Source organism: Arachis hypogaea, chromosome 9, assembly GCF_003086295.3.
Source record: "Arachis hypogaea cultivar Tifrunner chromosome 9, arahy.Tifrunner.gnm2.J5K5, whole genome shotgun sequence".
In the NCBI taxonomy this organism is placed as follows: Eukaryota; Viridiplantae; Streptophyta; class Magnoliopsida; order Fabales; family Fabaceae; genus Arachis; species Arachis hypogaea.
Window position 1 is genome coordinate 6,700,825 of NC_092044.1, and position 17,065 is coordinate 6,717,889.

Here is a 17,065-nt window from a genome sequence, read left to right on the forward strand (position 1 = left end):
ATGCTTTGCATAAATGTTCTCATTCTATGTTGATACATTTTTTTATATATTTATAAATGAATGTAACTAGAAATAAATTGTTTTCGTATACACTAATTTATAAATAGATAAAAAATAATTAAAATAACTTGTCAATATAGAATGAAAAGAGTATTACACTTCAAATTTTTTTTGTTAACTTGTTACCAATGAGTTATAATTCAAATGACATAGTCTTTTTATACTCAGTTAAGAAGTCGCGAATTCGAATCTTTCTATATTTGATGAAAAAAAAAACTTGTTATGATCATTCCCTTGGTCTAATCATTTATTTACATTGAGAATACTATCCCTCGTATATAAATGCAAAGATAATGAACAATAAATATTTAATTATGTAGACAGAAAAAGTTGATGCGAACAAGCATTTTTAAGAAATATATTATTTTATTTCATTTTTAAGATAAACAACACAAGCACAAGTTATTATTTTTATCTAATAGTTAATCAGTAACATTTAAAAGTATTAGATAAAAATATAAAGTTGAAAACTAGGTTAAAAATATTGATCAATATAAACTAAAATTGATGACTCTCTAATTTTTCTCTTTTAAGATATTAAACCTTACTTTTCAAAGGACTTGGTCTCTCTTTTTTGAGTTTTTCGAACATAACTTTTTACTTTATTTAAAAATTAAGAAAGTAATTGAGATAATATTGTTCCTTTCTAAGACTTAAAATTTAAGCCTATTTAAATTGCATGCAATGTCATGCATTAACGAGTTCTTTTCCTAGTTAACGTCACCCATAACATCTTAGACACTCTCATGCACAGGATCCAACCCATATATAACACCTCTATTTTATTTATTTATTTATTGGAATTTTCTCTTCCTTTGCCACAAATTCTCTTCTTAACTTCTTTTCAGCAGTCCTAAAAGTCTACACTATTTACTAGGCTTCTTTTCTGTCACTTTCTTTGGCACACTGTTTGTAGTGATCAGAGATAAGATAACATCTATCAATCAATACATCATCAGCTTCACACCTTGACCATATAACACATCAACTTCAACATATGAAAGACCCTTTTTACATAAAATCAAATCACACTGCTTCACTATAAGTAATAATTTCCAGTCAATAGTGCACACCCAAATTGCACATTACCACATAAGTGTTAAGTGTATATGTATGACTTGTCTATATATAGGTGGGTGCATTTGTTCTTTAGCTGTTCCTTCCTTCCCACAATTTCCATTTTAACATGATTCATTCATTCATGACCTAATCTTGTAATTTTGTTATCTTTTTTTATCTATTAAAAGGATTTTTTTTTTTAGTTTTATCACACAAAAAAGGGGTGCTCTCAATCAATTGGAGTAAGGGTTTGTTTGGGTGAGCTTCTAAGAAAAGATCTTTTTTCGAGTTATCTTTTTTTAAAAGATCTTATAGAGAAGTAAAAGTAATTTTATGTTTGGATATCTCATATAAAAAGGTCTTTTTATCTATTAATTATGTTTGGGTATAACAATATAAAAGTACTTTTTTGTTTATTTATTACATGAAAAACATCTTTTTTTTAAGGAAAAAAGATCTTTTAAAAAAAGATGTAAATTACAGCTTCTCAAAAAAGATTTTTTTTTTTTATTTTACTAGTCCTTTTATTTTTACTACTAGAAATTTGCCAAACACGTTAAAAAATAAAAAAAGATCTTTTTTCATTGGAAAAAGATCTTTTTTTAACAAAATAATGGCGCCCAAACATGCACTAAGAGATTACCGAATATTAATGGCATATTAATTAGCCTATACTAATTAAAGTTTGGTGTTTATTTATTTGACATTCAATTAAATTTAAGGGAGAAAAATAAGAAATTTGGATATTTGATTAAGAATGACACTAAAATTTAAGAATAATAAAGTGAATATTGACACATACTAAATGTTTACATCTATGATGCCCATGGAATTCTTTTTAATAATAATTCCTAAAAATAGAGAGATACTACTAAATAATATTTAGATCTTCTAAAATTTGACTTTTACTTTAGAAAGTAAAGTGTTATTTTTTATCATTTGTTTTATAGATGAAATCAAGAATAAATAAGAAAAAGAAACTATTAAAGAGTAGAAGATCACGCTTTATTTTCTAAAATAAAATTCAAATTTTAGAGTATTCAAATCTTATTAATAGGTATAACAAGCCTGATTTTGGGTGTGTTAGTTCGCAATGTTTGCGGTAAAGTGGATGTGGGAGTGTTCTAGTAAAGTGCCAGAAAACATCATTTTGAGAGCATAATTATTTGACATTTGGAGGGATTTAGTTATTGTTTGAAAAGTCAGACATCAATTCGTTCAAATTGATTGTCTGGACTCTGGATGCTTTTAATCTTGTCAGCTATTAGAAGTTATCAGAATCTCATGTAAAGATAAATGTTATCAGAAAAAATTTTGAGTTAAAACAAAAGAGATTATATGGTCAAATTCAATCTAATTCACTACAAAACTAATTCAATAATTTAATACTATTTTTAACTCGTATTACTGATTAGTAAAATCTTTATTAAGTACTTTATATAGTATTTTTTTTTAAAAATCAATAATATTTGAAAAATAATAAAAAATTAATTTAAAATTATTTTATTTAATATTTATTAATTATCGTTAGAATAAATATATAATTTTAAATATAATAATTATATAATTACAGATGTTATATGTATAAAATTATAAATGTTATATTATATAAAAACTTAACCTTTTATCACTAATAAACTAATAATTAATACTAACCTGATATTGTTCATCCGTACATGCCTTTTTTTCCGCTTAATTGGTTCTGATGAATTTTTATTTTTGTATATTTGAATTATAAGTAGTAAAATATTTAAAAATGATCTAAATTATGTATTATAAGTTATCGTAGATATTTATAAAATGTCAATCTTTATATAATTAAAATAATATTTTTTTTTTATAAAACATCAGTAATATTTTATTTTTTAATAATTAAAAAATATTTTTTTATACAATATCAATATCATCATAACAATATAAAATATTAAAATAATCAAATATTATTATATTTCACACTAAAATTATCTATATCTAAAAATTTTAACCGTCCTTGATGAATGTAAATTTAGATCACAATAAATGGTGTAAGTGGAATATGCTTTATTCATTGAATGCGGTAAAATAAAATATCCAGCAGGTGAAATGGACACCCGAAATTGAATGGCAACTGGTAAAGAGGAAATATGGAATAGCTGAAATTGGATATTTGTAAGAGGAGCTTTGCATGTTTCTCCAACAACCTACCCTTTTTACAATGTTGAGAATATTTAAGTACCTTATTTAATTCATTAACTAACTCATTAAATTATTTGCTTTTACCTGCACAACTGAAACTGCCTCAGAGCCTCATGCATTTTTCCCACTTCATATAAAGATATAACTGGCACTCTGCCATTGATTTCTTTCTTCCCTATGTGGCAATGAAATCATCAAGAAAAAGGAAAGGCTCTGTATTCTAGGTCTCTAAAGTTTTATTTTTTTGTCTATAACAATTAAAAACAAAAAAGTGAGATATTCTTCATGGTAAAACCATCAGTTTAGCTTCTAAACATTAATAATTTAGTTCTCAGAAGAAGAAAAGGAACTTGCAGTGCTAAAACGTTTTCTTAAAACTTTGTCTTAGTTTCATTTTCGGTATTTGTAAGAATTTAATATTGATGTATTGTGAATGTAAAAAATATACAGAGAATCAATTATATATTTTCTAATGTAATTAATTATTTAAAAGAATTTAGGAAATGAAATGCATATTATAGGTATTGGATTTGGATCCTCTAAAGTTTGAATTTCACTTTAGAGAGTAAAGTGTAATCTCTCACTATTTATTTCATAGGTGGAATAAAAAATAAATATAAAAGAAAAACTATTCAAGGGTAGAAGATCACACTTTATTCTCTAAAGTAAAATTCAAAATTTAGGTATTACCTACTTGTATAGTTATTTTGAAAACTAATTAATCATTTTGCTTGAAAAAAATATTTTCTATTTTAAAAACAGAAAAATAAAAATATAATGCATGTTGACCCTAAATTTTGAGGGTTATAATATTTTAAAAGAGAAAAAAAGAGTGATTTCCAATATGAGATCAATTAATAGTGTAAGGGTGTTGCAGGGAAGTTCAGACCCAAAAAGGGTGCTGTTATTCTGAATTTATGGACCACCTTAACACTAGTACTATTTTTGATTGATTTGAGAAAAGGTTTTGGCTTGTATTGAAAGGTAAGTTATCCAATATTAGAAGCAGGAAAAAAATGACTAGTCTTAGAACTTAGAAGTGATGAGTTGTCATACATGAAGGTGAAAGTTGCTGAAGGTTTTTTTGTTTTTATTTTTAACTGTGTGACAAGAAACACATCACTTGCTTGTGAAGCAAAGATCTCTCGGCCAATGCAAAGGTTTTAAAGTGTGACCATAGAATGTTTTGTGGTCATGGCTTCTGCTTTTGGGGACTTTCAAGAATGCACCTTCATTTGGTTTTTTTACTTTTTATTTTATGTATATTATTTTAATCTCTTCATATTTATATATATGTATGTATATATTGAAGTTATAGACTTATAATCATTCATGCCTACTCTCTTATTGGTCTGAATCATTTCAACATCTGCATTCTTCACCCTCTCTCACACAAACATTATTATTACCAATAACAAATACCAACAACAAACATCATCATATTCTACCTCTTTTTTTGTAGAAAAAGAAGAAGAATGAAGGGGAGATTCTTGGGTTTGTTAATAGCTTTGCAAGTTGTGAACTTTGTTGTTGCTGTAATAGCAAGGAACCCTTTTCTTCCAAATGATCATCATGGCTTTTCACATCCAGGTTTGTTATTCAGAAAGGAAAACAATTTTGAGAAATTTGTCTTCATTAATTCTTCTGTTACTACTTGCTGAAACTTCACAAACATTTTATTATAATTAAGTATCTTTATTTTATCTTAACTATTCTCACCTTTCATCTTTATCAGGACATGAAAATCCACTGAAGTCTTTAAAAGTAGATACCACAGAATCAGAAAAAGTAAGTGTGTTGTTACTTGTTACTTGTTACCCTTTTCTTTTTGGTTTCTTTGGTGTCCTAAGTGACTAGTAATCAATGCTATTTTCCCTTTTTATTCTTAAAGGGTATGTTGGGAATAGAAGAGAGAAAGAAGCAAGTAAGAAATGAAAGAGGAGGAGTGAGCAAAATAGGATCAAGTCCACCAATATGTGAGAACAAATGCTATGGTTGTGTTCCATGTGAAGCAATCCAAGTTCCAAACACAAGCAGCAACAAGAGAAGCCATTTGGGGATTCAGTATACAAATTATGAGCCTGAGAGTTGGAAATGCAAGTGTGGCCCTTCCTTCTACAGCCCTTGAAAATTGAAATTAAACATTCTTCAATAGAGTAGTTATAGATGTATTTATTTTACATTATGTAAGTTCATTTGATACTGAGTTCTGCATCACTCTTTTAGTTAGTTTGTATTTTGTACAAACTTTAATTGATTAGTAAAAATTTTCCTTGTGATTACAATCATTGCCAAGCAGCTAAATCTCATGATGTTAATCTCAGAACAATGATGTACCACCTGAAAAATATGTATATTTGTTGGTTCCCTTAAAGATGATACTGAAAAAATTAAAAAAATATATATATATTTCTTTTACCCTTCTTCTAAAATTATTTCTAATCCCCTCAATGAATTTCCTATCATGAAAGTAGGAATTTAGAAGTGAATTGAGCAGAAGGGGGATGGATCCATTTTTTCTTTAGATAAAAAAAATTTTACAACATGTATTAGATATACATCAAAATGCAGCCACCAAATTAACTAATAAGATAGAATATATATTAAAAATAAATTAAATAATGATGTAGTCTATGGTGGCCATAAGTTTTGGTATCTATGGTGGCTATGGATTTTACAAAATGATATTTTCAACTAAATAAAATGAAAAATTAAAGCACGTTTTAGTTCTGTTAATAAATAATGACATGTTTATGAGTATAAATAAAAGAAAAAAATTAGACCATTTATCATATTTTTTGACAAAAAAATAATTTACTTAAATTTTAATATTAGAATAATTATCTGCACACCTAGTAAATTGAACATCCGATATATCTATTATTCATATTATTTAATATTTTCATTGTCTACTTATATTTTTCTTTTTTATAATTAATAATTTTAAATTTCACTTGACTAATATTAAAATTTAATTAATAACAGTAACTTTAGACTTCAAATTTTTTATTGCAGAATAAAATGATTATTTTAATTAAAAATAAAAGATATAAATAATTATTTATTAACGTGAGAAAAAAATTAATGCAATGTAAGTATTTTTAGATACTATCATTTTTTAAATTTTGGGCATTGGTAGTAACTCCATTTTCAACGACGAGAGAAAATGATAGATCATTTTTTCTGTCAAAAAATATGATAAATGGTCTAATTTTTTTCTTTTATTTACACTCATAAATATGTCATTATTTATTAATAGAACTGAATTGTGCTTCAATTTTTCATTTTATTTGGTTAAAAATATTATTTTATAAAATTCATAGCCACCATAGACACCAAAACTTGTGACCACCATAAACTACACCTTAAATAATATATCTTTATACACAAATATATAATACCTTATCTTTTTTAGACATAGTGTTTTTAAGAAATTTTAAATTTGGATTTATTGTCCTACTTAATAAAGGGCCAACAAACTAATAAGAAAAGGATAAGCACTAATGCTTTACTATACCAGTAGACTAGTAGAGTATTTTCTTACACTTATTTATTTTCTTTTATCATTTTAATATTAATTCTTTTTCTTTAAAAACACATAATAAACTTCATTATACTTTCCATAACAAACTTATTCTCAAATTTAGTCTTCGTTGGACAATAAGAGTTTATAGAAACTGGAGAATTACATAAGACAAAATTGGAAGGAGAAAAAAAAATGAAAAAAGGAGATGTTTATAGTTGATAAGATGTAGATAAGTAATGGCATGGGCGCAAACTATGAAAGATACATAAGCAAGGTCTGACTCAAGTCGTTTGCTTGGTCTTAACATCGCAATCTTCATTTTAGGAAAAAAGATTTCTTGGGATAGGAGCTGCAGATTCTTGAAGTTCCAATCTATGATGCACTTTCCAATCTTCTTCCCCAATCGCTTAAAAGTTTTACTTTTACAGTTTTACCTGCTTAGCTACAATAATAATAGGAACCAGACTAAACAATACTTTTTTTTATGACGTATGCATGTGATTATAAATTTATATAATTGTAATAGGCAACAAGATTAGGGACATGTACTTTCATAAAAAAACAAAAGCTTGGAGACATTATATTCTTATATTTTACATGGGAAAAATAATATAAAAAATTTTTTAGGTTTACCGAAAACATTTCAGTTGTTTTAACCGTTGATTTTAATTAATATATTATATATATTTTTTATAATTCAGATCAATAGTTAAAACAACTAAAACATCAATATTTTCAATACACTTAAAACTCTTCCAATAATATATAATCCTTTCGCATACTCTAAGGTTTGTGATAACGTTAATCACCTGTAAGTAACTAACTCAATGCCTTTGGATCAGAGCACACAATTAAGGTTATATGAGAATTCAACTGCATATTAAAGTTGGGAATATTGTTAGTTGTATATAAAATATCAACCACTAAATTAATAATTAATATAAAATATATATTAAAATATAAAATATATATTAAATATAAATTAAATTATATATATTTATATAAATATATAATAATTAGTTTGATGATTGATTTTTGTTGTTGAGATAGTATTTTTGTAAAGTTGTTCTATAACAACCTTGTATAATAATTTAAGTAAACAAAATTAATTTGTATTTTTGTTTTTGTTATTGATATTTAGACTCATTTAACTAATAATAGAAAAAAATGTAACTATCTCTTCTAATATGTAAATTTCATAGATTATTCAAACTCAAGATTACTAAAGCTAAATGCTTATTTGTAGGGATGAAAAATAAGTTGGATTGAGTTGAGATTTAACTCAAATGAACTTAACTCATATTGTAAATGTGGTCTAAATCTAGGTTTATTATTTGTGGTAGATCTTTTTTTGGATTGAACCGAATTTGTTTAAGTTAGATAAATCCACAAATTTATTTAAAAACATATTTTATGAAGGAAAAAATTTAAAAACTAATAATTTTAATTTATATTGGTCACCTGTCCAAAATTTTTAATCTAGCCGTTTAATACTATGATTTTAGTCAACACTTTTAAGTATTATAGGCTAATTGTTGATTAAAAATAAATGTGGGTTCAAATTTCGTATTGTATGTGCAGTAATTTATTGGCTATCGACAAATTTTAAACGGAACTCAGTATCACAGCGGATTAGTCTTTGATCTCTTAAATGAAATTCAGTATCGCGACAAATTAGTCTTTAAACTATTAGATTGGGAGATACTGTGAGAAACAAAAAAAAATTATTGACTAAAAATAATTAATTATACTTATCCTCTAATATTATTCTTTTATGAATTATAACTTAAAAAATAAACTTAAATTATATTTTGCATTTCCTTATAAATGTTGGTTATATTTTACTCATTGGCAAAAAAAAGTTTAGTTACTTAGGGTGAGTGTTGATTAATGTGCTCGAGAAAACAAAAATAAAAGGTGTAAAGTAAAAATTTCTTAAAAAATAACTTGTTAGTAACAAACAAATTAATAAATTTTGGATTTTTATTTCTTTTATGATCATACTAAAAAATATTAATCTATCTAGCAGATTATTTTTTTAAATTTGGATTATAATAAACGAAGAAGGAAAAAATAAAAAAATATAGCATTATTGATATTTACCGAATTACCCTTCTCCCCGGGACACTGGAAAGATGAAAAATGAAGAGAAGAGAGTCATCCCTGTTGAGTTCACCCGATTTTATCGCAGATCTTCAACGTGCACTGCAGTTGCTGAATCTTCTTCTTTTCTTTTCTCTTCTCTTCGAGTCTCTTCTCTCTCTTCTCAGATATGGCGTCTCATGTAAGCATCTTTCTCTCTCTCTCTCTCTCTGCAACATTTGTTGTCACTTCAACTTCAGTGCATCGGATATAGTATCAATATCTTGCTATGTGCACAAATCACAATCTAGCTAAATAATTATTAGGTTTATGAAGAAATGAGCTGAGTGAAGATTTGATCTTTTTATGTTGCAGTGGATCTTGTGTGCTCATGAATCATAGTGTAGCTTGTGTCAATGATTCTCAGATTTGCGTTTTCATGACGTTCCTGATTTGTTATTGTTTGTTGGATAATCGGGTGATTTGGAGTTTGAAGTTCTGTTCCTGTAATTAGCTGTTCAAATCGTATCTTTCTCTTTGTTCTAATATCAGATCTGTTCAGAACAATGATTACGAGTGTTCATTTGTGGTGCTTCGCTTAATAAACTTATCTGGCACCAATGTACTAATTTGTAGCTGGGTATTCATCAGTTTGTGGAACCATGAATCATTCTAATGGAAGAGATTCTTTCATTATTATTACTATTATCATTATTATTTTAAAAGCATTATAGTGTGATGCAAGGTTTCACACTCTTGAGTTGAACTTTAGGGGATTCCAAGTTTGGATCTCCAAATAGAGTTTGAGTTGAGCTCATAATTCAAGTTTGCCTAAGTTCCATGAGTTTAGATGAACTCTCAACTTTGATTACTTTGGTCTAGTGATTAAACCGATAATTGATGTTAATACTCTATATATGTGCTATGGTTCCTACATTGAAATCCTTGTTTGTGACTTTTGGGGTTTTTGTGGCTTTTACAAGTTCAAATGCCGTAGATATTGAAATATAGTGGATTTTTAACAGGAAAGTGTTGAGTACAGAAGTTTGATTTTCCTATGAATGCTGTGAAATTGAATAAGCTAATTTTCACAGACCCTTTTTACCTGCCCTTTGATTTTATTTTGTCAATTTTGCCTCTCTTTGCTTTCTTTTTGATTTATTGCTTTGTTTTTCATCTATAGGGCATGTGTCCTTCAGTGAAGAACATTCTTCTTCTAGACTCTGAAGGGAAGCGTGTGGCAGTCAAGTATTACTCTGATGACTGGCCAACAAACAATGCAAAGTTAGCTTTTGAGAAGTTTGTATTCAGCAAGACTGTTAAAACAAATGCGCGTACAGAAGGTGAGCAAAAGAGCTTGGAGATATATAATAAGAAGTCACTTAATTTCTATTGGGTTTTAGTGCCACGGGGGTGGCTATATCGATCTATCATCTATCTATTATCTAAAATTATTCTTGATGCAACAGATATGTAGTTTTTTGAAGAGGTTATTCAACTATGCATGTTTGTCCTTAAAACTGTTTTTCAGTAGCCATTCTGCTTATAGATTCCATTTACTTTCACTTCAGAATTAGTTTTTTGCACTCACTTGTTAGTTGGCCATAATCTTCGACCTTGGAGTAGACAATTTATCAAGTGTGTAAGTAGTTAAGCATAAATTTTCAACATCCTTGCTATTTGCTAGTATATTAGCTAAAAAAAATTAAAAGGAAAAGAAATTAATAGTTCGAAGCCCCATTGTTTAACTGCACGCATGTGAGAACTCATAGTAGATATTTATCGAAAAGGGTAGTTATCGAGACACGAACAGTGATATCAATTCTCTATTATACTGACTAATGATATGAATATCACTAATGAGTAATGACCTTAGTTATGTTTGAATATAAGTTTTCCAACAATCCAAATGCTGTCAACAGAAATTCAACTCTAATTATTAGTGTCCTTGTCCTTGATGTTATCCACTAACTTTCTCATGGAAATATTTTGCTATAGAAGCTGATAATGTTGTTTACAATCATCCGCAGCTGAGGTAACACTACTAGAGAACAATATCATTATCTACAAGTTTGTACAAGACCTGCATTTCTTTGTCACTGGTGGTGATGATGAAAATGAGCTCATTTTAGCGTCGGTTCTTCAGGGTTTCTTTGACGCGGTCACCCTTTTGTTAAGGTATTCTTTGTTGTATTTTCCTATTTAAATTGAAACCAATGATGTGAATTTATTTTGCCATATACTCATCATCCTCTGTTTCTTTTATCCCTTTGAATGTCTTCTCACAGGAGCAATGTTGACAAGAGAGAGGCACTTGAGAACTTGGATCTAATTCTTTTATGTCTTGATGAAATTGTTGATGGAGGGTGTGTATATATTTCTTTGCCACAAATTCTTTCCCAATAAAGCTTACAACCTGGCTTTAGAAAACATGTTTGTATTCATTTCATTTTTAATCACATAAATGGTGCATCTGATTTTCTGGGTTAGGATCTTATAAAGGAAATAGTAAAAAACAAGTTTTTAAATGTTCTTACTATTTCCTTTACAAAATCCTAAAACCAAGAAATGTTAAAACAAAGTGTCCATTCTTGTAATTTAAAGTGAATAAGAAATGAAATCAGCAATATCCTCATGAACCAACGAGGTCCTTACTCCTTAGTAATCTATGTTTCTAATAGTTATTTGTTTTTTTCCCTTGAAGGATCATACTTGAAACAAATGGAGCTCTTATTGCTGAAAAAGTGACATCCAGTAGCTTGGATGCGGATGCTCCCTTGTCTGAGCAGGTAATGCATTTCTCTTTCATCTCACTTCAGTTACTGTCACCAAGTTGTACTCCTTTTGACTGCACATTGAGTTTAATTTCTATTCTCTTGTATGCTAACATCTAATCATGCTATCATATAAAAGAAAACTACTTTGTCTATGTAACGGCATAGAGCATAAATTCTTTTGCAACTGATAATAGTGCATAAAAGCTAATCTCACATATTTAAGGCACAAAAAACATTTTTGACAACATAAACCAAAGTTTGCTAGAGTAGTCAAATTGTAGGGTTAGAAACAGGGCAAGATCAGGCCTTACTTTTGTTAGGCCAGGCCTGTTATAGGTTTTTATAAGTATTAATCTTGACCTGTTATTAAACTTGATATGGTCTAAATCCTGTTAGAAGGTCTGAAATTTAAAAATAGAAAATAAAAAAATTTAAAAGAACTTAAATTTATAGTATGGTTCTGCAATAATAAATAATTAAAGGTACCAAGAGAAAAGATATATTTAGAGTAATGTTTGTTTAATTTTCATCCCTATGGTAGCTATGGTGACTTAAGTGTTGCTAAAATTAAAGTAATGTTTGTTAAATTTTCATCCCCAAGTCCAAACCTACATTACTTTCTGAATAGGGGTGTTTATGGATCGGATCCAATCTGCATATCCGTGGTGTTTATCCGAATTCGATAAAAAATTGCAGATATGGATCCGATCCGCAAGGCTATCGGGTCAGATCAGATCTGATCCGCACACTAATAGGATCAGATTGCGGATTTTGTAGATATCCGCATATCTGCGTATCCGCAAAAATAAAAAAATAAATTAGTAAATATTTTTTTTATGTTTTATTTCAACTAATAATTATCATATATGTTGTATTATTTTAATTTATTAAGAAAAGTATGTTTAATATTATTTTAAGAATAAACATTTAAAAAAATAGAAAAAATGAATTTTATTGATATTTTTTGATAAAAATAAGTTTTTAAAAATATTTTTGTGTTTTGCGGATATATCCGATATTCGATCCGATCCGATCTGCACATTTGCAGATCGGATCGGATCGGATCCAAGCTAAAAAATTTGCGGATATTGGATCCGATCCGATCCGATCCGATGATTTTAGTGCTGATCGGATCGAAATTTTGGTTATATCTGATCTCATCTGCGTTCACCCCTATTTCTAAACCTCAAACATAAAATAAGTGACATTTTTGTGAACCCCAATTTGGTTGTGCATTTTTTTCTCTAGAATAACAGAACGCATATTATTTGATCTATTTTGTAGACACTAACTCAAGCATGGGCTACAGCCAGAGATCATTTGACAAGAACCCTTTTAAAATGATCGAATACACTAGAAACGAGTTACTTGTATTTGGGTAGTTTTTATTTTAAATTTATAATTTTTATGTTGATGAGAGTTTCGTTTCCTGTCCCCCTAATTTGTCTAGCCAACGAGAGCAATGATATGGTTCCATTCTCTGAGTGTTGACAAAGGTTTTCCTTTTATCATATCAATTATTTTTTTTATTGCACCACTGATTCACTATTATTATTATTTTGTGGAGTGCGGTAAAGAAATTATTGATGCGAATGGTAATTTAGGATAATTTGTTATGCTTAATATACACGAAAATGACGTGACATTTACACCAATTTACGAATTTGAACAACAATTACGATCATTTCATTAGAGGTGTGGAACTAAAGAGACATTAATAGAAACATATTTGAAGAATTATACTTATATAGAAATAGGTAAGATATATTTATGTTAGGACAGAATTTATTTAATTTTTTATTCACAGAATATCTGAATACACTAATACAGTAAGACAAAATAAAGACCCTTTTTTTTGGAAAAAAAAATTGTTCTGTTTAACTTATTAGGTTAGAGGACATGTTAAGAAAACATATTCATTATTCTAAAAGACTGCTCAAAGCTTTCCCATATTTGGGTGGTTTACAAGACTTAGAGTTTGTTTGAAATGCTAGGAATTAATATTCACTCGAGAGTTGAATTCTTTTTCTTATTTTGGAACAACTAAAAATGAGTGATTTCAATTCTTTTGAGAATTTAAATTTTCATCTTTCTTGCATTTGTAAATGAGACCAAAATGGATCTGATTTTCAAATCAATTTCCATTCTCTTTAAATTTGGATTCTATTCTATTAATATATTATAGTTATTCCAAATCACGGAATTAAAATTCAAATAGAAATTAATTCTTTTTCTTAAAGAAAATAGAATTCTTTTCTCATCTTAAATGGTTTCCAAACAAGCTTTTAATCATCAGTATCTGAAGATCCTATTAATTGATACAAATAAAACTCTCTCAGTACCATTTTCATTTCTTTTCATTCACAAGAGACAAATCTGTGACCTTACCTTAAAAACAAACAGTCCTCAAACAACCAAATACATAGAGAGTTGAGCTTGATTTATTTGATCTTATGGAAACTTGAGAAAACCAGTAGTCTCACTAATCAAAATGCCCCTGCTTCGTCCTTTGAAGGTGAATCTCTGCTCCTTGATTTGTAAGGTACCTATTAACCAAAAAGTAAAAAGCAAAAAGAATTACCAATCCAGAAAAGAAAAGAAAAGAAGATGACAAGAAAATGAGTTACTATTTATTTTATAAAAGATATGTATCAAACCAGAAAACACAGATAACCAAGCCGACATCTCGACGCTGAGTCATCTGCATTTCTGTTTGGATCTGTCAATAGTCTTGCTTGCAGTTGCACTGCATATTAACATTGAACTTACAAGCTTGGTTGACAACAATTGCAACCGTAACTAAAACTTGTAATCCAAATCAACTATAAATTGAGATTTGACTATTGGAGAGAGAATAATTGCCAAGTAAAAATAGGACTAAAAAAAAGCAAGCAAAAACAAAAATTCAGAGGCACAAACAAAACCTGAAGAGAAACAACAATACCTTCTCATCTTCAAGCTACTAGGTAACTGGAGTTGCCTTGTCTTCTCTTTGTTTTTTCAACTTCTCTTACAAAATTAAAGCCATTACAGCAGATATTCCTGAGATCATGATCATGATTAATGCAGTGTCACCATTCTAAATCATGATTAATCTCCATAAGTACCCAAGGACATCTGCTTTCTGCTCAAATAAAAATACAAATGCCTTATTACATAAAATATAGAAAAAGAAAATTGAGAAACATTAACTCTCAATAAAAAGTCCCTCACAGTAGAGTTCTGTGTAAAACAATGTGTTTATTGAAATTGTGAGTGTTTTTATTCTTCATACCTAGTAGGCAGCCACATGAACATGAACATTTTTCACTTGAATCACATTCTTGAGCGGGTAACTTAGTTTCCGTTCCGCTGCTTTCCTTCCCTATTAGCATTAACACTGCTCTACTTCGCGATTCAAAATCCATTTTCAGTTGATCATCCAACTCGAATCCATTCTCCAATGCAACCAATAGTTTGTACTCATCCACATCTTTGTGATTCATGATGTCAATTGCCAAATTCATCTTCACGCCAAAGTCCAATTTCAACTCCAAGTTCAATTCCACTCCCTGTAGAACACTCACAAGGCCTGAAAATACTGGGTGCACCCCACATTCTTTCACATTAATTAGACCATCATGATGTTTCATTGTTGTTATCAATTGTGGCACTGAATTCAAACCACACTTTTTGCCCGCGACGTCTGCAAATGCTGTCCCAATGGAGTGGATCATACCATGCAAAAATAGGATCCGAATTCAAATCCCTGATGGCATTGTAATGCCATGTACTTGTATTCCCAACCTCTTTAACATCTGCCAAGTAACATCGACATTGGATTTTAACTCCACTAGAATGAGACCGGGACAATACATAAAGAGGTAAATTAAGAGAAAATTTAGAAAAATAATAATGATTGTAAATAATGTCAACAATAAATTTAAAAAGAAAGGTAAATTAAAAATTAAAAATTAGATTTTTAATTAATTATTTAATTTCAAATTTTAATTTTAAAAAAAATTAGAATTAACAATTAAACACATTCATGCAACCTTTCAATTTTACCATAATCTTCCAATTTCTGGTCCACACCTAAAATTTGCCGTCATCAATCTCCGGTCCACCCAAAACTCGTCGTCGGTGTTAGAGACAGCTGTTCCGACACATCATAACACGGCCGTTCCCCTAACGCCGTTTAGACGTAGTTGAAACACTACTGTCCGTGCACGCCGCAGCCTCACCACGTACCGCTGTCCTCCCGCAACCCGTGTAGACGCCGTTGCACTCCCACGCTGATACCGCCGCAGCCTGACTACGCGTCGCTGCCCCTCCGCAGCCCGTGCAGACGCAATCGTGAAGAGCAATCCCGCTCATTGCCGGTCGTTGTTTCACCAGATAAGGCATTTGAGTTTGTATACGTTAGTTTTTGTTCCGTTAATGGATTCCTCAATGGGTGAAGAATGTTTTACAGCTTCATCTTCCTACGTCAGTGATCATTATACTCACTTAGATGACAATATTGTAGAGGCGCAAATCTCTCACAAAGTATTTATTGGAGGTTTTATTTGCATTGAGATGTTCATTTTAGATACAAAAAGATAGTTATTCATGTTGCAAATCCATTATTATATTTTATTTTACATACAAAAGAAAAATGGACCGATTTCTTGGCCCACCAAAAATTAAAAAAACACCCCAATTAAATAAAAACAACCATTCCTTTTGTATGTAAAATAAAATATAATAATGGATTTGCAACACGAAACAACCATCCTTTTTACATGTAAAATGAACATTCGCATGCAAATAAAACCTCCAATAAATACCTTGTCGGAAATTTACACCTCCACAATATTGCCATATGAGTAAGTATAATGATCATTGATGTAGGAAGTTGGGGATGTAGAACCTTCTCACCCACTGAGAAATCTATTAACGGAACAAAAACTAACGTATATAAACCCAAACACGTTAATAAGGATGTCCGGTGAAACAACGACGGCGATGAGTAGAGTTGCTCTTCATGGTTGCGTCTGCACGGGCTGCGGAGGAACAACGGCATCGACGCGGGCTGCCGGGACAGCGGTGTAGAATGAGGCTGCGGTGTCGTGCAGCGGCGTGTATAGACAGCGGTGTTTCGACTACATCTGAACGGCGTTATGATGCGTTGGAACAATTGTCTCTGACACCAATAACGAATTTTGGATGTGAACCAGAAATTAGGAGATTATGATGATATTTAAAGTAATCGTACATAATGTGTATGTGTTTAATTGTTAATTCTAATTTTTTAATTTTTAAAATTTAAAATTAAATAATTAATTAAAAATCTAATTTTTAATTTATCTTTTTTTTTAAGTTTATTGTTCACATCATTTATAATCATCATTGTTGTCTATACCTT

The 17,065-nt window shown here is 29.4% G+C and overlaps 2 protein-coding genes and 1 long non-coding RNA gene across 4 annotated transcripts; 2 read left to right on the forward strand and 1 right to left on the reverse strand.

Annotated features, from left to right (window-relative positions):
* The first annotated feature begins 4,633 nt into the window (after positions 1-4,633).
* On the forward strand, positions 4,634-5,577 carry LOC112712873 (EPIDERMAL PATTERNING FACTOR-like protein 3). Its single transcript, XM_025765753.3, has 3 exons — positions 4,634-4,884; positions 5,030-5,082; positions 5,186-5,577. Exons 1-3 carry the CDS (start codon positions 4,770-4,772, stop codon positions 5,420-5,422), a joined length of 405 nt encoding a protein of 134 aa, XP_025621538.1. The 5' UTR covers positions 4,634-4,769; the 3' UTR covers positions 5,423-5,577.
* Positions 5,578-8,866: 3,289 nt separating this feature from the next.
* On the forward strand, positions 8,867-13,213 carry LOC112710160 (coatomer subunit zeta-2). Its single transcript, XM_025762282.3, has 6 exons — positions 8,867-9,104; positions 10,086-10,245; positions 10,933-11,080; positions 11,191-11,268; positions 11,607-11,691; positions 12,964-13,213. Exons 1-6 carry the CDS (start codon positions 9,093-9,095, stop codon positions 13,021-13,023), a joined length of 543 nt encoding a protein of 180 aa, XP_025618067.1. The 5' UTR covers positions 8,867-9,092; the 3' UTR covers positions 13,024-13,213.
* A 728-nt stretch (positions 13,214-13,941) lies between these two features.
* On the reverse strand, positions 13,942-16,842 carry LOC140175267 (uncharacterized). Of its 2 annotated transcripts, none has more exons than XR_011865305.1 (4): positions 15,727-16,842; positions 14,954-15,476; positions 14,624-14,803; positions 13,942-14,225 (listed from the first exon to the last, which is right to left on the reverse strand). It is a non-coding gene; the product is annotated as an uncharacterized lncRNA (long non-coding RNA). The 2 variants fall into 2 exon arrangements; XR_011865304.1 differs by having other exon boundaries at positions 15,714-16,842.
* Positions 16,843-17,065: the final 223 nt, after the last annotated feature.